This window comes from Filicampus tigris, chromosome 7 (genome assembly GCF_054856515.1).
Source record: "Filicampus tigris isolate MCC_2025a chromosome 7, RoL_Ftig_1.0, whole genome shotgun sequence".
Lineage (NCBI taxonomy): Eukaryota > Metazoa > Chordata > Actinopteri > Syngnathiformes > Syngnathidae > Filicampus > Filicampus tigris.
This window is the reverse complement of record NC_141223.1, coordinates 7,765,374-7,790,708: the sequence shown is the minus strand read 5'-3', so window position 1 is coordinate 7,790,708 and position 25,335 is coordinate 7,765,374. Positions and strand designations below refer to the sequence as shown.

At 41.6% G+C, this 25,335-nt stretch overlaps 1 protein-coding gene across 2 annotated transcripts in view; it reads left to right on the top strand.

The window, feature by feature from the left end:
• pde2a (phosphodiesterase 2A) overlaps positions 1-25,335 on the top strand; it is a 144,840-nt gene that overhangs the window by 32,854 nt on the left and 86,651 nt on the right. Inside the window, exons 1-2 of one of the 2 annotated variants that reach the window (XM_086035627.1) lie at positions 4,770-4,944; positions 5,142-5,232. In XM_086035627.1, the coding sequence (XP_085891753.1) occupies positions 4,910-4,944; positions 5,142-5,232 (126 nt within the window). In that variant the 5' untranslated portion in view covers positions 4,770-4,909. Of the gene's footprint in view, positions 1-4,769; positions 4,945-5,141; positions 5,233-25,335 lie in introns of those variants that run through there. The other variant, XM_086035626.1, reaches the window with a different exon arrangement.

Sequence of the window (25,335 nt, the reverse complement as noted above, 5' to 3'; positions counted from 1 at the left end):
CTGTCAGTGACGGACTAACGGTCCGTCGGTGACGGAATGATGGATCGTGACTGACGAACGTGGTTAGTGACGATTACACTGACCGATGAAAATCCACTTCCGTCATTTGTCAGTCCGTAATTTTTAAAAGGTGTCCCGTCGTTTGTCGATCGTCAGCAAAATGGGCATCCGTCAGTGCCGGACTGACGGACCAGTCGGACAGTCTGACCGATTACCCTCCTCTGGTTTTAATTAAATGTATAATATTGCATATAGAGTCTTTAAATTGCTTTATAAACTAGATCATCACTAGAAAGAAAGTAGTCTTGTTCTATTCTGCCATGTCTTAATTAGCCCCCTTGGACTGAGAGTTTTTAGTGGACCTGCTCGACCAGCACACTTCCAAATGTCCATAGAGAAGGGGAAGAAATACAAAGATAAAGTTTGACTGCTGATATAGTGATGCCATTGCATACTGAACATTTTTGAATCATTTTAGGAGGAAGAATATGTGCTTATGGTCTAGTTTTTACCCCTGAAGGAAGATATTCATTTTCTTTAACTAATTACTCGCGACTGAAACATACTGTTAAAACACGATTGAATAAGCCCGACCACATATACGAGTGGACTCTGTTCGATTGGTACACTGTCACAGTCATGATCAAAACCTTCCCCCTGACATTACCCCATAATCCCCCAACCGCCACTGAAAGTGGTTTCGAGTCCTCTACACCCAAATCCAAATGTCTCGCTTGTTTACACTGAATCATTTATCATTTTTGGACGACATTTTATTGCGCCCAATCGGTTCCTTCATCATCATCTACTTTCTGACTCTTGTCCGATCACACCCTACCGATCGCAGAAACTGCTGCTTGCCAGAATACATCCAGACAAAACACAATTTGCTTTTCACTTTGCTTACCAGTTGAACCATGGTAACATCCGCACTCTCTATTCTGAATCCTATTCTGGCTTTCCTTCGCTTTGAGATCAGCTCAGAGTTGGCAACTCCTCTGTAGTTATGAAATGACCACGTAACACGCGTAGGTCTATGTGCAGGGCGTCTCTTTCTTGCTTTCCTGTTTTTTTTTTTTTTGTTTGTTTTGTTTTTTTTTCTCCTTGTCTTGTTGGAGGAAATACATTATACGCAACAATAAGGTAAAGTCATTTGCACTCTGCACTCTAGGTTCGATACACTTGCGTTTTTCCAAGGCTCTTTCGTTTGGATACGATGGAATATTATTACTATTTTTAGTAGACTGCACTCCTGCCCATTTTGCTCTGCTTCCTCTCTCCGTCTTATTCGGCTCCCGAGGCAGTCGAAGCTTCTTGCTTCTACCCGGACGCACATTACTCGTCAAGCTGAACACACTTCTGTCGCAGCCACCTGAAGATGGGCTCCGCTCTCTAATTTCAAAAGAGGCTCTCTTAAGATTTGTTTTTCTTTCAAGCGGGGATGAACTTCCGTCACAGAGAATCTAATAAGCCATGGAGGATTGGTTTTCAACTGTATATAAGAGGCTCAATTCATTTTAAATTTCATTTAGAGTGTGGCCGTGTGAGTGTCACCCTGAAATATACCAATGAGCAGATGAGTTTCAACTCAATCATACATGCACAGTCCTCGTGTTTGGCAAAGTTACATTCAAATACAGTAGAACTTGTGAGGTCGACCACGTTGCTTTCCTCGATGCTGGTTGACCTCTTATTTGTTTTTCCAAGTTATTTTCCCATTGGAAAAATCAATCCGTCCATTTGCCCTTGGGGGAAAACTTCCACAGACAAAAAAAAAAAAAAAAAATCAAATGTTTATTTACCTGGAAACGTACACTCTAAAAACAGTTGGGGTATAAAAATAACACCATTTTAGGTCAAAAATGGAGCAATCCACTCATTGGATCAATTTGACCCACCTTCTTGCGTTGTTTTGTACAAAACAGCCCAATTTTGGGGGTTGTTTTGTACAAAACTATCCATTTGGGGATTGTTTTCTACAAAAAGAAAGAAAGTAGTGGTTCGCTCCATTTTTGACCCAAAATTATGTAATTTTTAAGTCAACTTTTTATCGAGTGTACATGCATAATAATCCAGAACGTAATTGCAATGAAGTACTGTATTTTGACAAGGCCTTTTACAAAAGAACGGATGAGACACCCAATTGTGTATGTGAGTGCATCAGGCTGCTTTTAATATAGCTCCACCATTATGTAGATTAGCCCTTTTCCCCTGAGTGCACCTTCACCATTTTGAGCTTTCAATCACACAAATCCTTTATGGGAGTGCAGACACACACACACACATTTGTACATGTGCACTTTCAATCATTGTTTTGTGCGTGTTACTCATGACAAACACATATTTGTGAAGACATGCTGATCATGTCCAACTAATCACACGTGCACTTACGCATGCCCGGCCCGCCCTCTGACACAAGCTGACAACACACCAATTTTATTCACTGTTTTTCAGGTCCATGCTGATTATGGGCTACTGCACTGTGGTTACGGGAGCTGCTAGTGAGTGAGTGAGTGAGTGAGTGAGTGAGTGAGTGAGTGAGTGAATGAGAGAGGGAATGGGACTGTGTTGATTGTATTTGAGCAGCAATACTAAGCCACATGCTTTAATGGAAAACTTGTGATCGATACTCCCTTCAGATGAACCGCTGAGCGTTTACGTCCTGTGCGAGTGTGGTTAAAGGTCCACAGTATATGAAGATGGACGCACAGTCCATCTTTATAAAGGCACCCAAACGCTTTCGGAGATGCGTGTGCGCGCGTGCATGCCCGTGTGTATGTGTTTGTGCGCACGTGCGTGCGTGTGCAATCAATCAGTGGTAAACAGGGTGCAGATTTGATACAACGGACTAAGAGCAACACTGATTAGCTATGTATTTATCTTGCCGCTTGGAGCCAACGCTTGCCAATACACGCTGGTGTCCTGAAATAACATTTCAGACAGGAGCAGTCACAGAAACACTCTCACCTTAACATGAGAGCACAATGGCCGGATCTGGAATCATTGCAATTTGTGCACTTGTAGGAATTACGTATGTAGATAATCCGGAAATAGACTTTTTTTATTTTTTTTATTTTTATTTTTTTAACTGTATAGCAATGCTGAGAAATGGAGGGTGGGGGGGGGGTGTTGGTGGTGGGGCGAGGGGGTTTGGAGTCTAGTGGTTTGCAAATGCAGGCTCATTTCCTGGCCAATGCCCCCATCACAATTGCTCTGCAAAATTGGTAATGAGTACAAGGTATGGTCTGCTTCTCGGTTTATGTCAACTGGAAATGGCTCCAGATCTCCTTGCAAGCTTGAACATGATAGAAAATAAATGAATGGTTCCTGAAATATTGCTGTGCGTGGATTCTTGGGTGTTGGGAATGGTGATTGTATAGACACACTTCAAAGTATTGCATGTTTTTCTCGCAGGAATTGCAATTTTCTCAAAGATGGCATATGCCAAATGAATTCCTAGACATTTTTTAAATGCTTGTTAATACACCGTAGCATGCGAGTTTGTGCGTCTGTATATATGTGCAGACCCGTCGCCAGAGTCGAGCACATGAAATGCATGGGGGGAGGGCAATTATTATTAATACCCTACAGAGAGCACTTACTTTGCTCCATATACAGGGTGACCCAAAAAAACAGGAATTTTTTGAATGCATTCATACAGGGGGGATGCCGTTTACAGGACCTAATTAAAAAAAAAAAAAAAAAAAGACAATTCCATCATTGTCTCCTAAATGGTCTTTTTTAAGGATTCAATTACTATGAAGAAAATATTTTTGTCCCATCACTCTTAGTTTTATTGGACTGTTAAAAAGTTCCCGTTTTGTTGTGTCACCCTCTATTTTTATATGTTCGCGTAGCATTGCTTCTCCCAGTCAATACTCTTGAATGGCGCCCTTTGTGGCAACCGCTGGCAAATATTATCATAGACAACAGTGGCGACGTTTACATGGACAAAATTTCTTTGATCCGATCATAGTTCGGATTGAAATTATGATCGGATGCACTGTTTTCATGGAAACTAAAAATACTGACATGATTAGGGCTTGCATGTTCATGCATGGCACTTTCGATCGCAGCAAATTATTTTGTTATGCGCAGATTGACCAAGTGTACGGGAAATAGTACTAGAAGAAGCAATAGCGACTTCCGTGTCAACAAAACATCGCTCCACCCACTTTGAGCCATCTCAGGGGGTGGCCATTTTGTCACTTCTGTCTTGACATCACAACTTAATCAGGAATAAGGTAAGGACCAGTCACGGCTCAACTTCAGAAAACAGGTCAGCCGTGATTGGTCGTTACCTGAGCCCTGAGCAACTGTGATGTCATTTTCACTCGACAGAAGTGACAAAATGGCCGCCCCCGGAGATGGCTACAAACGGGTGGATTAACTCCTATTCCACAAACGCAATATTTATCAGAATGCCTTGTTTCAACTAGTGGGCTTGCATAGAACATATTCTTGAAAAAAACATGTTTGGGTTGACTTCCCTTAAAGGAGCAGATAATATATTCAATGTTGGAAGGCTATTTAATAGTTAAGTAAATCCTCTCATGACTTGAAAATTCCCAGGAAAGCTTTTTTCGCAGCTCCACTCCTTGTTACCCTGCTTGATATCGTTGCTGGCGCGTGTGTCTTTGTGAGTATCCTGCTGGAAAACCAACAAAGTGAAACGCGGGTATAGTTGACGGAGGCAGTAAGACCCTGAGGATGAGCAGAGCGATGAGGGTGGGAGGAGGAGGAGGAGAGAGCGCGTTCACTCCGAGCTCTGCGAGCCGCAGCTCGTGGAGTCAGTGTAGCAGTGTGTGTCCCAGCCCGCTGCTGCGTGTGTGTGCATCACCGCGTCGCCGTATACGCCAATGCGCGTGTGACTCCGGCGCTCTCTCTGCGTACGACAGGTGGAGATGACATGACCGCGTTCGAGAGGAAGAAAGAGAAGGACCTGTAAGGCCTTTACACACTTTTTTGAATTCCCCTACACACGTGCATTCCTCAGCTGAGAAGTTACTAGATTAGTGCGTGTGACTTGTTTTCGCAGCAGCTTATCATCTTGTGAGCGCTCACTCTGTGAGTGCAGAGCAGACAAAAAAAAAAAAAAAAAAAGGCATGTGCCCTGACTTTTTCTTTTCTGATCACTACAGACGAGGTCAGCAAGTGTTGCTGCGTCCAGAGGAGAGTTCAGCTCCCAGCCTGACAAGCCGACAGTCCACCACGTTTTCCGAACAAGTCCAGGTAAGAGCGCGGTCTTCCCGGCTTTTTCTCGCGGCCACGTGAGTCGTACGCCTCAAAACAGGAACTCAAACAGGATACCCGATGCTTGCCAATGCTGTCTTCCCCTATTTATTCGCATCGCCCTTATCCTTCCTGTCTATCACAATCACAGGTAGATTATGAAACACGTACAGCTCCCTGAAATCGGTCTCAATGAAACACACAAACACACACACGCGGTGCAGTGTTCGTTTGAGGAGTGCCAAACTTTTTCCCCGTAGAAGGTAAGTTGGATCTCCTGAGGCTGCAGCCTTCTTGTTCCCTTGATTCTTATCACTTGCAATGTGTGGGTGCGTGTGTGTGTGGTTGAGTGAGAGAGAGAGAGAGAGAGTGTGAGGAAAAAGAGATTGTTGCACGCATGTAATACAAAATGCTCTTTAACGTGAATTAGGAAATTAAAACCAGTGGGTGAATGTTACTGTTTCTATATGTGTGTGTGTAGGTGTGTGTGTTATAGAGTGTGTGCATGCCTTCGTGTTGATTCGACCTGTCCATTAAAGCCTCAGGAAGGAACACAAGCAATATCTGCTTTCCCCCCCCCCCCCCGTTACTCCTTTTGTGCGTTGGGTCGATATGTGTCATACAAGCGGGAGGCATTCAATTTAAAATGACCTCTGTTGTTGCTCTCTCCCGCCGTTTCCCCGACACGCACACGCACACCCCTACACGCACCCGCACACAGGTTCTAGCAATCGCCATCAGCGCGACGGTTGCGTTTGCTTATCAGCGTATGCAAGCCAGTGCGCGTTTGCATTTGTAATTCAAATGAAAAGAAGCCTTAATGAATATTGATCGGCCACCGATGTGGACTCGCTCCGGTCACACCCAACGACCTGTACGCATACGCGAGCCGCATTCAATTTTACACGCGTCATTCACGAGCAAGAGATACAAGGCGATTGTTACGGTACTTAGCTTTACGGGTGTCGTGCGTATCTCATCACGTTTGCCTCCTCCCTCTGTTGCCGCTCTCCCTGTAAAGTTGGTTTGGCTGCGTGTTTATTTGATTTACTTCACCTTTATTCCTGCAGCCATTTGTACTTGTGTGTGTTCCCTGTTGAGGTGTGTGCGTAACGTTGCTATCTGTGGTTACTGTGCTGCCGTGCGTCAGGCTTCCGCACGCGAATATCCACAGCCGGGCAGTGACGCTTTTAAAGCTTGTTCAACGGCATTCCAGTTTTGGCTCGTTGCTAAGGTGTCACCATGACGTGAAAAAAACCTTGGAAGCGCCCTGCCGACTCTCGTGCAGCGCTACCTGACGGCGCGAGTGAATTGCACACGCCCGGGTAGTCGGAGGTGGATTCATTTTTGTCTGCTTTTGGCCTCATGATGACGATGGCAGTCATGTCATTTTAAATGCAAATGAAAATGACAAAAATGTGGGGGTCAGTGGCGCGCTGGCCCACGTGAAGGTTTTGGCTGTGTGAGTCTTTGTACACTGTATGCACTGTCCGTGTGTGGACACATTTTGCATGAGCACTGGAAGCCACGAGGCAGCAAAAGCAGCCGGTTAAGTCTCTTCTCAGCCCTCAGCAGAACAGATGTGAGGATTAATTCGGCAGGGAATCATGTGGCGTTTACATGCTGGTGTGTGGGCTGGAGGCTGAAATTCAGTAAAATAAATGTTTGAATGTAGCTTAGGGCTGAAAATATGGGTACAGTGGAACCTCGATTTAACAGACTAATGGGGGGAGGGGGCCGTTAAATTAAATTAAAAGTACTTTTTGGGGGCCCAAAAATGGTCAGTATAAAATTATTGAAAATAAAAAAAGCTTCAAAGTGTTTTAAGTTTATCCAACCTTACCTGGCAGGTGCTTGGGGGGGGGATAATAATGGTGCGCAGCTGGTCGTGTTCATCAGACCCAGTGTTAGCGAGCTTCCTTTTTTCACCTCTGTTGCTATGGAAAGCCGAAGAGAAGGGCTTGACAAGAAAACAACTGTATACTGTACCAAAAATAGCATGTTCAAGAGACGTATACACATCACTGCGTGCCTATGGCGATGCTAAGCTAATGTTGCTAAGCTTTCCATTCCCTTTTCTGGGACTGTCGCCCCTGCCAAGATGGCCGCCACATATGGCTATGCATTGCCTTTTGATGGGAAAGTCGCCCCTTGCCAACATGGCCGCCAGAAGCGTGCCAGTCTGTTGATGGTGTCACAGCATCAGTAAACCACACTAGTCAATTCTGGAACTGATAGACTGACTGCACATTATTTTCTCTATGTTAAATCCTGAGTCCATTGATTCTGGGTCTGTTTTGTAGAGGTTGCACTGCATTTTTTTTTTTCATATGAATAATTGTTGATGGGAATGAATTGCTCATTTTAGTTCATCAAGACTGAGTGAGAAAAATTCCAAGAGGTTGTGGCTCAAATGAGCCGCTTGTTTTTTCATGCACAATTTACGCCTACTTATGATATGATATTGATTAGATGTGCGAAATCAAATGTTGATGATGCAAGTGTGTAAGCGAATGAAGTCATATTTCCTGTGTCAGTTGTGGCACCGTAATTGTCAAGAGTGTGGTGAGACCCATAAAGGCCGCAAGGCCCAACAAAGTCTTGTCAAATGTGCTTTCATGAGGATGTGTTCAATGCATACAAATGAAATTGCAACATTTCATGTGCAAATGCTACTATGGCTGTTGATGTTGTCTGTAAATGCATGCACATAGTGATGCTCTTTCGTTCCTGGGCTCTTGCTGAATGACATGGAAATGTTTACCAGAGAATATGTCAGAGCTGGGCACTTGACCCTTTTTTGCCCGTCCGGCCGCGACCCTCCGGCCATATTCATAAACATTGTCAGCCACCGCCCCGTTCCGAGCCCCCTCCCCCCAAACAAAAACAAAAACGAGCATGATGCCCCCGCGGGAGAGATGCTAACGGAAGAGGTTTATTTAAAGACAATTAGCTGGCTAACTAACTATTCAAACCCGCTGTGGACACGCTTCAAACGCGCCACTTATTCACGTACTTACCCAGCTGCGTGTACTTACTTCCATTGCGAGCCCTGGGGTTGGTTTTGTCGTATTTTATAATTATTTGGGTCCAACAGGCGACAAGTCTGCAAGCATTCAACAAGTTACTTATCATCCACACTTCCCCTCCTTCACACTTCCCGGCCTTCAAAATAAAAGCATGCCAGCAAACCACTACACAGCAATTTTGCTACGGCGTATTTCCGGAAGTAGGAAAGTGCATGATGTGCCATACTTGAGTGCTGCGCGCAGCTTGAATATACTCCCGGACACGAGTTGTTTTGAAAGAAGCCTAAAAAGTGGCCTTTCACCGAGTAAGCAGGGATGAAATTTGGCCGCCTCGCGAGCACGTCACACGCATAAGGGCTGACTAGTGGGCCGGACTAAAATCCACTTCCGGCCATGCTTAGTCCAGCCATTTTTTAAAAATTTGTGACCCCCCACCCGTCCACCCCAAAAATGGGTATCCGGCCGAGCCGGAGGGTCCGACCGGTCCGACCCAGGGACGGACTGACTGCTGAGCTCTGGAATATGTTTATTACATACATTACACTGACTACACTTGAGACATTGTTTTTTTTTTTTTTTTCATTTAGTTCCAGATGGGCTTTCTTTTATGCTTAACACAAAACTAAAACCGGGCTGAATACTAACCATGAAAGGTTATCAAAATTGAATGCATCTTTGGTGTTTGTTTGTGTGCCACTGCACCAAAGAGACAAACTTACTAAATGTGAATCTGTTAGCTGAAGTAGCTGAAAGTTTCCCATGTCATTTTAGCTTGGTTTTGTCAATGGAAAGACGTCTAAAAATATTCCGATTTCATGGTAGGTAAGGAAATTGAGGAATAAAAACGTCAGATGAAAACATATTTATTTGATTGCAAAGGTTTGTAGTTATTTTGGAAAATCACTCTTGTGCACTGGTTCGTATACATTGATTGAAATCCTCGCTGTTTTCCTCCATTTTTCTGATCTGATTATATCAAGGCCTGTGATGTGTCATCTGCCTTTGCATTGCGATATCCACTGGCTGAACAGGAAGCGGTTCATTGTCTTCATCAAGGAAAAAAAACAGGATGCAGCTCAAATATTGCTGGCAAATTATTCCATATTTCCTCCTCCTCCTCAATTACTTTTCATCTCACTCTAAAAATAGTCACATTATTTTCATAAAGTATTTCTCCTTCTGACAAAACAGTTTAAAGAAAACAAATAGACCTAGGTCCATAACTGATGATGATGATGATGATGATGATTAAATTATATGCTGACTGTATGACAAAGACAACCTTTTTTTTTTATTTGCACTCAAATTAGCTTCATATGAGGCAGACCTTCCGTTGAAGACTGATGGCCTGCTGGGGCTTCATAAAAAGCATAGCACAGCATTATGTCTATCGTGTGTGAACCATTTTCATTTCTGCTTTTGATTTGGAAAAGCACACGGGGGCATTTTCCATTCAGTCGCGTGTGTAAAAAACAAAGTCAAATATGCATGTGATTTTGTGCATTGGTGTTGGTGTTTTCTGCATGTATGCATGCAACAATTTGAGTTAGAAATCAGAGAATGCAATGATTTTTTTTATTCTTGCACGTGTTTTTGACATTAAGGGATTAACCCATTAGACATTTTCATTGTAAATGTAAATACTCATGAGCACTTTGAGCAGTTTCAGTAATTTAGATCCCACTTGTGTAATACCGGCATTCGACTTCTTGGTGAGGTCCGCTGATAGTGTAGTGGTACACACGCCTGAGTTGTGTGCGGGCAGCGTGGGATCGATTCCCGCTCAGTGACAGTGTCTATGTGTGCCCTGCGACTGGCTGGCGACCAGTTCGGGGTGTAATCTGCCTTCGCCCATTGACGGCTGGGATAGGCTCCAGCAACTCCCCGCGACCCTATATAGGATAAGCGGTTTAGAAGATGACATGACATGACTTCTTGGTGCAGAAAACACAGGCTGGTGTGCTTTCCACGTAGTAAATAGAAACCGTAAAAACTACGGTACTAACAGCACTAAGGAAGAGCACAGACTTCCACAAAGGTTGTTAACAAAAGCGGATTAAAAAAAAAACATATGGATTGCTGTATTTGTGTTTGTTTGCGTGCCCCACATAAAAGTCCCTGTGAACAGTCAGTTAACTTCTTGTGAAGCCTGACATGGGTCAGAAGTCAACATATACTAACACCCAGGAAATGTGGCGCACACACCTATATACAGTGTATATATATATGTGTATATATATATATATATATATATATATATATATATGTATATGTATATATATATATATGTATATGTATATATATGTATATATATATGTGTATGTATGTATATGTATATATATATATATATATATATATGTATATATGTATATATATATATATATATGTATGTATGTATGTATATGTATATATATATATGTATATGTACAACGATAGGCGAATACCATTTGATCCGGCGTGACAAAAAGGTGGATAGACGAATGGCCGAAGGGTACCCAGGCTACAGACAGATGGCGATAAACGAAAATTTTAGTAAAATGCCCATGTCTGCTAAAACCATAAAACATTCATTTTAACAATATAATACAAAATGTTGGAATGATCCCCCCCCCCCCCCCCACACACACACAAAACCAAACAAATAAACAAAAAACTTCCATTGTTGCAGAGGCTAGTGTATAGAACTAATGTGGGCGGCCTTCCCACACTCTTTAAATAAAGAGTAGATGTTCCTCACTTCACCAAGGCCAAGTCAGCAGTGCAGAGGCAGAATGAGTAATAGAGCCTCTATCTATCGAGAATGAGTAATAGAGCATCTGTCTCTCCGTCCGTCTGTCTGTCTATTTTATATGTATCTCTATCTGTATCTCTCTACATCCATCCCCATGAACACTTGACAAGTTTGAGGTTAGTTTTAGGGCTTTTATCTGACTGCTCCATTTAATTTCCCGCCCTTCCCTTGTAATAATAAAATGACTGAATGTTGAATAGAGGGTGCAATAAAAGGCAGAGAAGAAAAGAACCGGGGAAGTGGTTGAAAAGAATCTCAAGAGAGGTTGATGGTCTGTATGTGATTTCCCCGGGGGATTGTTCTGAAAAAGATGGGGGTGTTGCCTTTTTTTTTTTTTTTGTGTCCAAACTCTCACTGCTACCACCTATAGTTTAACCCGCACACAGCGCCACCAGAGAGCATTTACCATGCATTGTTTATATGCTTGGGGGATAAAACTGTTTACAGTGGTGAGTGTGTGTATTTGAGTTTTTCTCTGTTGGTTTGGCTCACTTCTTAAAACAGAAATGACATTCTCAAAATAACATGAACAAATCCCCTAAACACCTTGCGATCGTTCACAACAGTGTCATTTCTCATTGATTTCATCAAATTGCAAATGCCTTAGCGTATTTCTCAAGAGTCTCGGTGCATCTTTGCGACTGGTTATGTTATGTACAAGTAGCCTACAGTTGGCACAAGGAGCCCACGTTGAGCACATTTTCCAAATAAATGCATCTTGCTGATCCAAACATATGAGTTGATTCTCAGTCTAATGCTTGTGCTGTCCACAACTTGTCAGCATAAGTCATCATATTTGCAATAGTCTGTTCAATTGTTAAAATTAGTCAAGAACATAATACCATGAACACCATATATGAATTTCTTTGGACATGTGATCAATGTTCATATAATGGAGCTACTCTCCTTTCCTTAATCCGATTGAGGATTTTTTTTTTCCCTGCTTGGAGGTGGAGAGCATATGAATATGGTGCTCAGGATCAGAGGTCCCTGCTCCACTGTTTTGTTTTGCTTTTGCTGCTGTTTTGCAAGACCTGACCTGTTTTTTTTTTTTTATCAGGGAAATAATTTGTTCTCCTCAGTTTAAAATGCATCATTGTATTCTGTTAGCTAGACTTCCGCCATAGTGACAAAACATCGTAGCATTTTGACTTGCAGTGCGCAAACAACGCCAAAGGGACAATGAATTCTGGGGGCACTGACTATTTCTACGAGAAAGGAATTTAGTTGGGTGCCCAACCATCCAGGTTACCGTATTTTTGGCAAAAGCACCAAGTGAATGCAAATAAGCCGGAGAAATTAAGAAGCGTCTTAGAAATGTTGGTGTTACTGACTCCTTATATGAGAAAGGGATCTAGTCTGAAGCATATTGTGAACAGACTTGGGAGAGATGTGAGCTTTTGCTAATGAGCTGTATTGTCGACTGTTGGGCCGAATGACCTTTGAATTTTAAGATTGTCATTTCTGTTTCAAGAAATGAGCCAAAGCAATGGAGTAAAACTGCAAGTTTTCCATCCCTTTGATAAGACATTGCTTGTCGGGCTCACTTGCACCTCTAACAACGATTACACTCCACTTAAATCTACACCACAGCACTCAACTTCACACCTGAAATGTTCCATAGGCTGAGAGGTCAGCGTCCCTCTGATTTATTATATACATTTTACTCTTAAAGCTCAACTGTGCCAGTAGGGACATAGAGACATGTGCAGTAAGTGGCTTTTAGACATCCCAGTGGACAAACTGACAGTAAACTGGCAAATATGAGTCACCATATGGTTCCATGCACAATGTACACAATGAGCAGAGGTGGGCATTTGACAGAATTTTGCTGCTCTGTGATTCGTCAGTTCGTCATTTTTCAAGCCGAACCGAACTGTAGGAAGTCTGTTGGTCCGTCAGCAGTCCGCCCGCCCCCGAAAAACATCAGCAAAACGAGCGTCGGACACGGTTAGTGACGATTACGCTGACGGGCGAGAATCGGGCTTAGTCCGTCATTTAAAAAAAAGTGTTTGTCATTTGCAACCCTATTGTGAACAAACACACAGCTGAAATATAATGCGTTGATTCTCTGGACACTGTTACACCCACGCTAGCTAAAGCAAAGGTTAAGAACAAAGACTTGCTTCTTTTCTCGACTCTGTTGAGGTTAAACTTTCTTTTGGAATAAGTGCCACAATACGCCAAAGAAAAAGCTAAATGGATGCCTTCCCATACTTCCAGCACTGAGCAAGTCTGGCTTGGCCTTAGCAAAGGCTCGGTGCAGTTATAGCACCTGGTATAGCAAGAAGTCCGAACCATGCCTGACCCTGTTTAGCCTCCAAGATCTCGTGAAGTAATGAATCACATTTGAATGAGATTTGGCCGAAATCAAAATTCTTCGTCTTCCCAAGACAATTTTATGCTATCAAGTTGGCTGCGTTAAGGCAGAGCACATGTTCTGAGTACCGGTAATCATCATAGTTTGAATGATGCGTAAAGGACCCTGCCACAAGTGCAGTGAGGCATCCAAAGTCTGAGCTGGATCAAGGTTTCTCGTCATCAGATGAACTCAAGCAGTAAGAAACTGTTTTTAAAGTGTTTTGGATAAGGGTTTGTTGCCTGCAATTGTCGCTGCTGTCGCCTGCAGTGTTGATACACGAGCTGAAATGTTCTGAAGGTCTGTATCAACAATTGCACACATTTGTGTTGTTGATGGACCAGAGATGATAGCGTGTCCTACCTATTTTTTTTTTTTACGACAGTATGATTTCCTCCGCTAGGTAAGCGGCGATCGTTCTCTATTCTGCTTATTTAGGAGTGTGTGCTCAACAATAAAGAGTAGTTTCTTGCTACCTGCACAACAAGCTCAGGGGTCGCTTTACAGCTGCATGTGCGGGGACAATTAAATTGAAGCCATAAGAGATGTGCCCTGACCGTTGTGATTCTAATGGCGTGCTTTAAATAAATGCCCGTGTGTGTTTTTTCTTGACGAAATGATATCTGATTATACAAATACACTACTGTATTTTTAGGGGTTTTTTTTAGCGCATGTAAACACAGTGACTGTGGACACAAAACTGATATTAATTCAAACATCTTTCATCTTGACAGAAAACACAATTTTATTTTTGTTGTGTTAATTTCCCGTGATGCAGCTTGACAGCTCAATAATTGTAGCTGCTGTCTTCTCCTTATTTAATTGTCAAAATTGATTCGGTCACCTTTTTTCCATGTTCCACCCCACCCCCTTTATCTTATTTGGTGGTTTCCGACACATTTTCAGTCAAAAACAATTACCAGTCATCAGGCCTTTTGAAGTTTGGAGCTGCTGAGCCACTCAACATGCGTGTAGAACAGAACGTGTGCCTAATGTTTAGAGCAGTCTTACTTTCCACGCTCTGTCCATCTGTTCCTTTGGATTCTAGTTGAACTCAACTAAACAAGAGTGCAAGTAGGGCTCGGGAAAAAAAATCGCTATCCCGATGCCATATGCAATATGCATATCGCAAAGACATAATTTTCTTTTGAAATTGTATGCTTTTTATCCGTATTCGACCAGTCAGATGCAAACTTAGATGCACTTCGACAGCCAATAGTTGGGCATAATCTCGGGGAATTACAATTAATTAGCTAAGAACGCATTGAGTTTGCTTATTTTTGCCGCATGAAATAAATGTATTTCTTGCATTACATAATAAAAATGCCATTTCTTTAGGTACATGTTAAATATCGCAATTTATCGCTATAGTCAACATCCATATCGCATGTTTTTCCAAAATCGTGCCGCCCTAAGCACAAGTAAAAATTTACTCCTGACAAATATAGATTTGTATATATTTACTCTACATTACATATACCTTCGCAAAATGGCCAGGTAACCTAAAACCCATGTAAACACACACACACACACACTGTACGATGTAATATAGACGTTTGCGCTCAAATATTTGGCTGTGGCCTGTTTGGATAAGTCCTACAATGTCATCAAAGCATTTCATTTATATTTTACATTAAAATCATTGGAATTCGTTTTAGGTTCATGAATTATTCAGCCACCCCATTTTGACCTGCTTATATCAATAAAAATCTGCAAATATATACCATAAGTGGCAATCATCTGAGCTACTCTTCAAAACAAAGTGAATGGGGGAGGACATTGATGATTTTTTTTTTTTTTTTTTTTTTTGTGATACCTGCAGGAGCACAAGGATTTGTTACAAGCAACAAATGTTTATTTATTACTACTTTCTTTTGATGATTATTTTTCTATGCATTACAGATGTGTGACTTGGTCACAAGCGTTGTCTTTCTTTTCTACAATAGATTTTATATGCTTATTTGAGAAATATCTGCTGCCTGTCCAGATCCCGTGACAGCATACTCAATTCATCAATTTTTTTACTGCTGTTTTTACACAGTAGATAAGATAAATCCAACAACCCAATTGGCTTCAATCAGGTGTTTTCAACCAATAGATATGGATCAGTGTCTCCCAACATTTATTGCGCCAAGGCTCATATTTTAAAATCCTATCACACACTGCCAAAAAAGTCACCAAATGTACACTGAACAAAAATATAAACGCAGCATTTTTGTTTTTGCTCCCATTTTTTTTTTTTATGAGATGAATTCAAAGGTCTATCACCATTTCTCTCAAATATTGTTCACAAACCAGTCTAAATCTGTGCTAGTGAGCACTTCTCCTTTGCAGAGATAATCCATCCCACCTCACAGGTGTGCCATATCAAGATATTGATTTGACACCATGATTAGTGCACAGGTGTGCCTTAGACTGCCCGCGATAAAAGCCCACGGTGCTTTTCACTAAATTCGCTTAAAAATGTGGCAACATTTCTTTGCTTGATCCCCGGCTCTGCCGCCAATATCAACTTCTCGCGCCGTGTCCGACCCGGTTGGTCTCGTTCTCCATCTGCAGCGCCGCGTCCATCTCCAGTAGGTCCTTTTCTCAGTGCACGTAACCTCTGCGAAACCCACACGACTATCTGCCTCTCATGAAGCGCTAATCTTTATGGTTATCCTGACATTGATTAGCCAATCACAAACAGGCGGCCATTAGTCCACAAATACTAGCGTCCCCTTGAGAAATTAGCTTAAGCACAGTTGCTCGTCACATACAAAGCACATACTGCATACGGGCAGAGACGAACGGACGGACAGGCTGGCAGCAGCCAGCGTTCAATCTTAATAAAAAGGGAAGCAAACACGTAGAAAAGCAAAATGTGCTGTAATTTAATAAGCAGAATTGCGTTATTGTGTTTTATTTGAGTATTTTATGACAGCTTCTTGTTACTATGCTGACATAATCACATTTCCGGCTGCGATCAAAGGCTTTTAAACTTGTCAGCACCCGGCATTAGCATTGTAAGCAGGTATACGCAAGCAAGCACACGCACACACACACACACACACGCGCGCGCACTATATGCTGGCACAGACGAAGACTGAAGGCTGCATGCTAAACAACATGCCTATTCTATTAAATCAGGCAGCAATGAGTTGACGTGTTAACCGTTCCGGCCGCAATCTGTGGCTCAGCTTCAATCTTTTATCAAGACAAGACACTTTATAATGCGTCTACTTCCAATCTGTGTGAGCGTGCGTGCGCGCGGCCGTTATAAAACAAGGACCCTCGAGTGCCGCTCCTCAGGAAATGAAACTGACATTACTCATCCATCGAGACCACTATCCCTCCTCTCATCTCTCCTCTTTTGCTCGGCTTTACTTATTCTCCTATCATGTGGCCGTCACCGGTCCCCGTGACTCGTCCCACAGGCGACTCACTCTTTTACTTTTACCCCTGCCTCTGAGTTCCCGTTTTATATTCTATTACGGTTCATCAACGGATGTGCATAAAAGACACAACAAATACAAAGTTGACGAAATTATGAGTTGATGTCACAAATTTCGATAGTAGTTTTTGGAGAGAAAAATCATGCTTGGCGCTATCAAAGTTGGTGACATCACACAAGACTGAACGTAAAATAGTTCCCTTTCAGTCTTATCAATTGAGGGCACCGGGACACCCAACTGAATGAAAAATGATGTACTATAATAAAAATACTCCAAAATATACGGTATTTACGTGAGTGAAATAGCCATAGCCGATAACGTTTAACAGCGTTACCGTTAATGCCGATGTCATTTCCTCTTCGGCTCCAGCCAATCTGATTGGCTCCTGCCTTTGATGGGAGCTCGCCCCCATGCGGCTCAGCTAGGCTTCAACTTTTTACTCAATTTTGCTGGTCCGTCATTCATCAGTCCGTCATTTCTCGTGACAAACTAAATTGTAATCGTCAGTCCGTTAATCCTTCATTTAAGTCCGTCAGAAGTTTAGTGGTCCGTCCCTCTGAAAAACGGGCGTCGGCCAGTGACCGACTGACGGACGGTCGCTGACGGACACGGTTTGTGACGATTACACTGACGGATGCAAACATACTTCCGTCATTCATCAGTTTGTCTATTTTAAAAGATCTGGTATGTAGTTTTGTCTTTATATTCAACTCAGTGAAGACACTTCATCATATTACGAGAGGAGGCTGCCTGGACAAGAACAAGTCTGGTTGATTTATGGACTTAATCACAGGTTTCTTAAATAAATTACAGACATATAAGGCGACAGTGAAGACTCCACTCGGCTGAACATGCTTTTCGGCTGTCTTAAGAAAGCCATCGGTGTTTAGTGTATGACGTGGCGGAGTCATTAGTTCCTATGGTTTTGTCAGTGAACGGTGATGATAATTCCGGCATGAGTTCGATCTCCAACTGGAGTAACTTTGTATTTATTTTGGACTTTTCAATTTAAAAACAAATCAAAATACTTTTTTTTTTTTTTTTTTGTATATTCAAATGTCATGTAATAATTAACTTTATTTATACAACACTGCACAACCACACAGCTGTGAGAAAGCGTTGTACACAAATGATAAAAAAAAAAGACAATAATTCAAATAAATAAAATGTATTTCATTGAAATATACAATAGCTCCCTTGACATGAAGCATACAGGTGCAACTCCACCAGCGACCACTGTTCTCTTTCCCGATGTTCACTTGTCACACCAGTTCCTCTGTATATAGACGTTTTATAGACTATTTCTGCCAGCAAAAAGGCAAAATGTGTCATCTTTCACACATTGTAAGACATCATTTTTGCTCCATTAACCTCGAAGAGGCTTAGCATCCAGCTGCGTCACATAGACTTCAAGATTAAAAAGAGGAAAATAAAAGTTTTCCCTGCCTTTTTTCATTTTGCCTCTGCTAATCTGTATTCGCTTGTAATTTTTGAGTAAATATTTACCTTACTATTTGCCTGTTATAGTATGCCTTGTATATTTTTATTCCTCCACAGATCTTGAGCATGTTGTGCACAACTTTTTGGGCTTGATTTTTAGCTTTTTGAATTTCCCCTCTGCATTGGTTTCAGCTCACCCCCTTGTAAGCTCGATGTTCTCACAACTTTTTGTCTTTGGCGTTTCCTCCCTCTGTTTTATTTTTCTTCTGGGCTTTCATTACTTCTCTCCACAGTCTTCGATCAATCTCTGTCTGCTGCTTTCAATCATTCTGCCTTCTTGGAAGACTTATCTTTCAAGCAACAGTGTCCCTGAATACAGCCATTCACCACAGGGGCGCTGGAGTGTGTTGAACCCTGCGATAAAAATGAACGCATTGTCAAATTTTCAATGCATGTTTTTCTAACCGCTTGAATGTACTCCACATTGTTCAGTTTCAGTGCGTGCGTGCGCACGTACGTGTGTGTGTTTTGTATTCTGTGATGAATGACGGGGCTTAAGTGGACACTGAAAAAGTTTATACTTGAATTCAAGACGAGTCTGTCTTACTTTTGTAATCTGGGTTTATGTATTTCGAATAAAATCAGTTCACACAGAATATCCAACTTTACAAACATTTTCATTCAGTGAATTGTTGTCAAATCATTTTGAGAGCGGCAGTCCAAACACTACACTACACTGTAAGTGGTGCAAATACACAGAACTGTTCCATAACTGGAGTGGAAGTAGGGTTGCACGATTAGGGTTAGGGTGGTGATGATTGACCACAATGATGATTTTAATTATTTTCGATCAATATTGTAATCACGATTATTAATCGCAGTTATTCATCATTTTAGGGAAAACGTCTACATTTTTGCATTTACCATATAGACCATCTGATATTTTTGAAAAGGAATATGCAAGCCTTTGACAAAATTGTTTGTTACGTAGAGTTGTTCCAGTTATTCATGTGGCACAAATGCAAAATTAATTGCCCACCCCTGCTTTATAATAAAAAGAATACTGACATTCAACGTAATTAATAGGCCACATTTTGTAGACTAAATCCATCGTTTCATTTTAAACTCTATTTATCTAACCCGAGGTTAGAAATAAGCCTCAATCGATGTTAGTTGGTTGCTATGAACGAGTGCTGGAATTCCAATGCAACCCATCAGCAATGCTAGTGTTTTTATATAATTGTTACGTTTCCATTTCAGGTGTGGATAATGTCATCACTATCATGTGATTAATAAGAGACACGCAGAGGCGGCCCTCTTTTAATGACCAGAAGCACCATGCCGTCTCATATTAGCCTTTAGACTCACTCAGCCAAGCTGTGGATGTCATTAATTTCGTCATGGACATAGACAGATGAACCATTAACATGCCAGAAACGCACACAAACACACACGTGCACACACGCACGCGCGCCTGTTCGCAGGGGTGAGAAATAGAAGTGGGTGGGGAGAGAGGGTTTGAGTGAGAAATTACAACTGAAAAAAAAAATAGTTGTGAAGAAGCCATGAAGAGCGAAAAAAAGAGTGAGACCACTGCGAAGGTTAAGACATAAAGCAAAGGGAATGACTTTGAATGAATTTGCCCTTCTTTTCCCCATTGGGTCGATGTTCTTTCTCTGTGATGTTTATCACCGTGGCAACTGTCATGCAGTCGTGTTGATGTGGGGGCGATGGGAAGTGACGATAACACCGTAAAAACAGAGCAGGAACAGTAATTGGAACTGAAATTTCAGACAAGGACAATAGAATTGAAGAATTGTCCTGGCCGGTTTCACGTTGTCATTCCGTGGTCGCCTTGTCATCAAGGTGTATGACGACGCCTGAGTGTGTTTTTATGTTCCTGTGGAGATATTTTATTGGCAAATTGAATGCGACCTCAATTAAATTTATCAAGAGGGATCATTTCGTCAGAGCTTATACTTCACATCAGCGCACATGAAGCAGACAGGGTGCGAAGGAAGTAATTAGAAAATGTGGGACAAACAAGCAACTTGTGAACATGTCGTGGCACGCTGCTCGATCACACAATTATCCTCCCATCAGGAAACCTTCGAGTTCACATGAGAATTTTGTACAAGAAATAAGCACTTAACAATGGAAGTCCAACAAAATCCCTTCCTAGATTACTGATTTGTTTGGATTTGGTAGCAGTTTTGAAATCGGTCATTTTAAGGGTCAAACGATTACCCATCATGAAACTTTTGTCAACCGTATAGGCAGTTTGTTAACATTCAACCAGTTCAAAAAGAAGTCAGCAGTGGTTGAATAAAAAAAAAAAAAGTTTTGTGTTTAGCACTTCAAGCAGTTCCAAGGTCCGGGGTTCAAATCCCTGCTCCGGCCTCTGTGCAGAGTTTGCATGTTCATTCTATACTTGCTTGGGTGTTCTCCAGGTACTCCTGCTTCCTCCCACATTCCAAGAACAGGCATGTTAGTTTCATTAAAGACTTCAAAGTCAACCCGAACATATTTTTTTTCAAGAACATGTTCTATGCAGGCCCACTAGTTGAAACGGGACATTCTGATTAATATTGCATTTATGGAATATAGCAAAATCCACCCGTTTTTAACCATCTCAGAGGGCGGCCATTTTGTCACTTCTGTCGATTGAAGTTTGACAGAATTTGATTGAAGTTGCTCAGGGTTTAGGGAACAACCAATCACAGCTCACCTGTTTTCTGTAGCTGAGCCATGATTGGTCGTTATCCGAACCCTGAGCAACCGTGATGTCGTTTTCAGTCGACAACTGACAAAATGGCCGCCCCCTGAGATGGCTAAAAACGGGTGGATTAATCATATTGCCTTGTTTCAACTAGTGCAACAACTCATTTTGTGCTTTTTTTTTTTTCCTACTCACGTTTTTGTAGACGCAGTAGACAGCCAGGTGCAAACGCAACTGATCCTTGTGTGCCATCTAGTGGTGAACGTTGGTATTACAACTTAAAATCATACAGTGGAACCCCACTATTCCAGGGGGGATAGGGACCAGGCTGAAATCTGTAGGTGTGATTGACAGGCGGCCAGTCCAGGGTGTACTGCACCTCTCGCCGAAATCAGCTGGCATAAGCTTCAGCCCACCTGTTACTCTAACAATGACAAGCACTATAGAAATAGGATGGACCTAACCCATACAAATGACACATTGTGTGGTCCTAGTAGTGCCATGAAAACATTCAGAGTCAAACATTTTTATGACAGAAGAACACAACTGTGATCTTGACTCCCTCATCAGTCACAAAGTAAAAAAGAACAAAACAAAAGACTGAAATCTGTTTACCACTAACTACAGCGCATTACTTTTGCAAATCCTTCTAAATTCATTTGGGAACAAGCTTAGAGTTGACATCTACTTTCCTAGAGAAGTCTTAAGTGAAGCTGTATAAAATAAATGATCTCTTAAATTACTTGGTGCACAGCCTTGGATTCTTTACGGTAAAATAGGGCATGTTTGGAAACTGGACTGATTGGGTCCATGTGCGTGTGGGTGTTTGGGTCTGTTTTCCGTCTAAATTGAGAACGTTCCAACTTTTGTGGAAGTTTTTTGAATTAGTACTCGGCGTGCGTGCGTGTGCCCGTGTATGCGTGTGTGTGTGTGTGTGTGAAAAGAATGAATGAATGAAAGAAGATGCTCTAAGCTGCTTCAATACATGCTGTTATTTTCCTGGCTGACCTCGCAAATGAAATGTTCCCCTCGCAAAGCATATGTCACCAAGACCGGACAAGAAGGACTGAAAAAGAATGTTGAATGGTTAGTTTCAGATGCTCAATGCATGTGGTGACCAAATGTGCCAAGAAGACGCAACACAAGTGTGTATACTGATCGTAAAATATTCTTTTGCTCCCTCTTTCAGCACATTATGCAGATATCACATTTACGCCGTTCTTAACAGAGTTCGACTGAAAAATCCAGTGCGCTGCGCCGCTAAATATTTATGTTCAAGTGACAAATGACCTCTCCAGCTGTACGGGAAATTTTCATTATGCTAATCTAATGTGAGACATTGCGGGGCAATGATGATTAAACAAAATGACACGCGTCCTTGCAAGGCACTGCTGCTTGACGTCAGATAATAGTCAGGAATCCGCCAGTGATTATTTGTTGTTGTTTTTTAATTAGCCATGACGATGGGTGACTGTTGTTAATGGCTTCTGCACCATATGTAAATAAGCTCTGAGAAATGTAACCAAAATCTTAATCACTGATATGTCATGCCGCGCCCGTGATACAGAGCACAATAAGTGTCTACTAGAAAAGTTAAAGAATACCGTTTCATGAAAAGGATAGTAAGAAGTATGAAAAATAATTATACAGCCCATAATTCTTGTCACTTCTTGGTAGGACTGCGCTACTCTTGCTCTCCAACCCCACTGCAGCTGTCATGGTAACATAATGAGAAGCTGCTGCACATGGACTGATGATTTATATGAGACATTTTTCACTGAAAAATGGATCCAAAAACTGGGACGTCGGGCTAAAAGGATTTAGTTTAGTTTGAAAATGCAAACATTTGACATGTTCTCTTCAAGCCCTTTCGGAAAAAGTACGCCGCTGTTGTTTTTAAATGCTGAATCCACTTGTGTGTGACGACAGTCACTCAGTCTGGGAATGCGAGCAAGTCACAACCGAAAACAACAATGACGGATCAGTTCACAAAGCACTTTAAAGGGTTGACCGGCTGTACCCTTTTCTTTTTCTTTTCATTTACAGGCCCATTTGAACAAAGTGACCCTCCCCCCTGTTTTACTTAGTCCCATGTAAATATTCCTTTAGGAGCTGACTCCAAGGTTGTTTCGCAAGGTGAGTCCACAACTCCCACCAAGCCTGTAGCCTGGAGCTAAACAAGGATGATAATCTCACTTGAATGACAAAGTGGCTGCACAATAGAATACATGATAAGCCTCGTGTATTCTTATGATTTGATAAGCTCATATGAGGCTTTTCCAATTGTACATTGTGCAGGATATTGACAGGCGCGCAGGCCTTATCCAAAACATTACAGGGGTCGCCCTCAAAGAGGAAAAAAAAAATCATTTCAAAATAAGACTCGGTTTTGCTTAATTTCTGCTTGTGACATCATTTTAATGAAGCTGTTTTAATTCAACTTGCCGGGGTCATTCAACCTCAATTCACTGTCGTTACGTGTGAGGCGCACACACACGCACACAAAGAAAAAGAAAAAAAAGAAAATGGTGCAGTCTTTTGACACCCTGACACTTTGAGCCCTTGAGTTGATCCAGCAGTAAAAGCCTCTGCCACTTTCAGCTGCACATTATCAGCCAGGGTGAGATGAAGCAAGACAGAAGGCGTGAAGAGTAGCAGTGGGACAAAATATCGATCTCGCAATGTATCGTATCATTAGCTCTCACTATACCGTAGCTTTAAATGCAATATTGGCATTCAATAATGTGTAGTTGCATATTTGTTGACAACTTGCCATATGGATTTCAGTGCTCTGTTGTTACGAAAACACTTCATATCAAATTACCAATAAAAACATGCTATGGGCCACTGCTTTTTTTTTCTCCTTATAACGCTCTCCAGAATGGAGGTGACGGTCCTTACTATGTTTAGCATGCAAAAATCAGGATTTGGATTCTGCTGATTTTTGTTGTTGTTTTTGTCAAATATACAGTAAGAGCATCCTTAATTTTAGGTAAACATGTCAGTTCACTGTCGATTATATCTGAACGAGACATAATATAATTATGGGCCGGTATCATACTCTGCTTGTATGACAATCTTGACCAAAACCATTGTTGTAACACTGCAATATTAACATCATTGCTATTTATTGCTTTCACTTGTTATATTATTTTGTTGTTGTATGTAAAGTGCTGTTACAGCTGTAGCTGTTGTGAAATGCGCTGTACAAAAAAAGTTGTATAGTATTGCATTATATTACCATTAATAAAATATTGTAATATCATAAGACACAAAGTGATTCCCACCAGTGATTGACAAGGAAGTCACTTAAACTAAAAACTAAACTAAATGTGGAGAGTATTATGTTGAGAGGGAGAACATGTAACTTAGTCTGATTAGCTAGCTACAATTTCATAATGTTTCCCTTTGTTTTTCAGCACCAACCATTCATTGTATTACCTCATGTTAGTCATGAATTCCATCATTCAAAGCTACGGTGACAACATTTACTTTACCATACTCCGTTCTGATTGTTTATAGTCGATATCAGGCATACATGATGGCACGAGAATCACCAGTGCAGCAGTAGCATCTGCTCCTTGGGTTAGCTCAACAGAGTTCACATGTAGTGAGTGGCTTTGAACAGCTGCTCTGCTCACGACTTAGTTTGAAATGAAGAGTTTCCTTCAATTGTGCATTATGTTACTGTGCGTTAGCTATAGCTCTTAGAACCGCCACAAGTTTCCTCTTGTGTTGCATTTAGGTTTAGCGTCGTGGTACCTCGGCAGAGATCTCGATTTATGTTTCTAAATAAATTGTTTCTCACATCGATTCAGATAATTCCCTCCAACTGTTAACGCTGTTGTACAGCTCTAATTTCGGTGCGAGTGAAGAACTACATACTGCTCTGGCTGTGGGCAGAATGCCTTTCCCTTGTTGCTTGACTTTTTAATGCTATTGCAGGGCTGTCAAACAAAGGTACAGTAGATCGATATCAGACGCTAGAGCCACATGAGAATGAAGCTTTCTTTTGTTCTCGTGTAGCTTCTTTTACGTTTTAGGTCATTGATTAGTTTTAAAATATTCAAGTAATGTCGGCGATGTTGTAGTGGTTCATTATCCTGATTTACATACAGACTCTGTGGATTGAATGCTTTTTTTTTTCATGCTAGCATGAGCGGCGACCAGGCTGGTCCAGTAAAATGGGCAACTATACACTCATAGTGATTCTGTTATTACAGTCTATATGATAACGCAGTATTAAAATCATATTGATATTTTACCAGCAGCGGCTGTGCACAAAAGAATGTGTGGAAGTGTGCAACTCAGGCTTTGCTATGGATAAACAA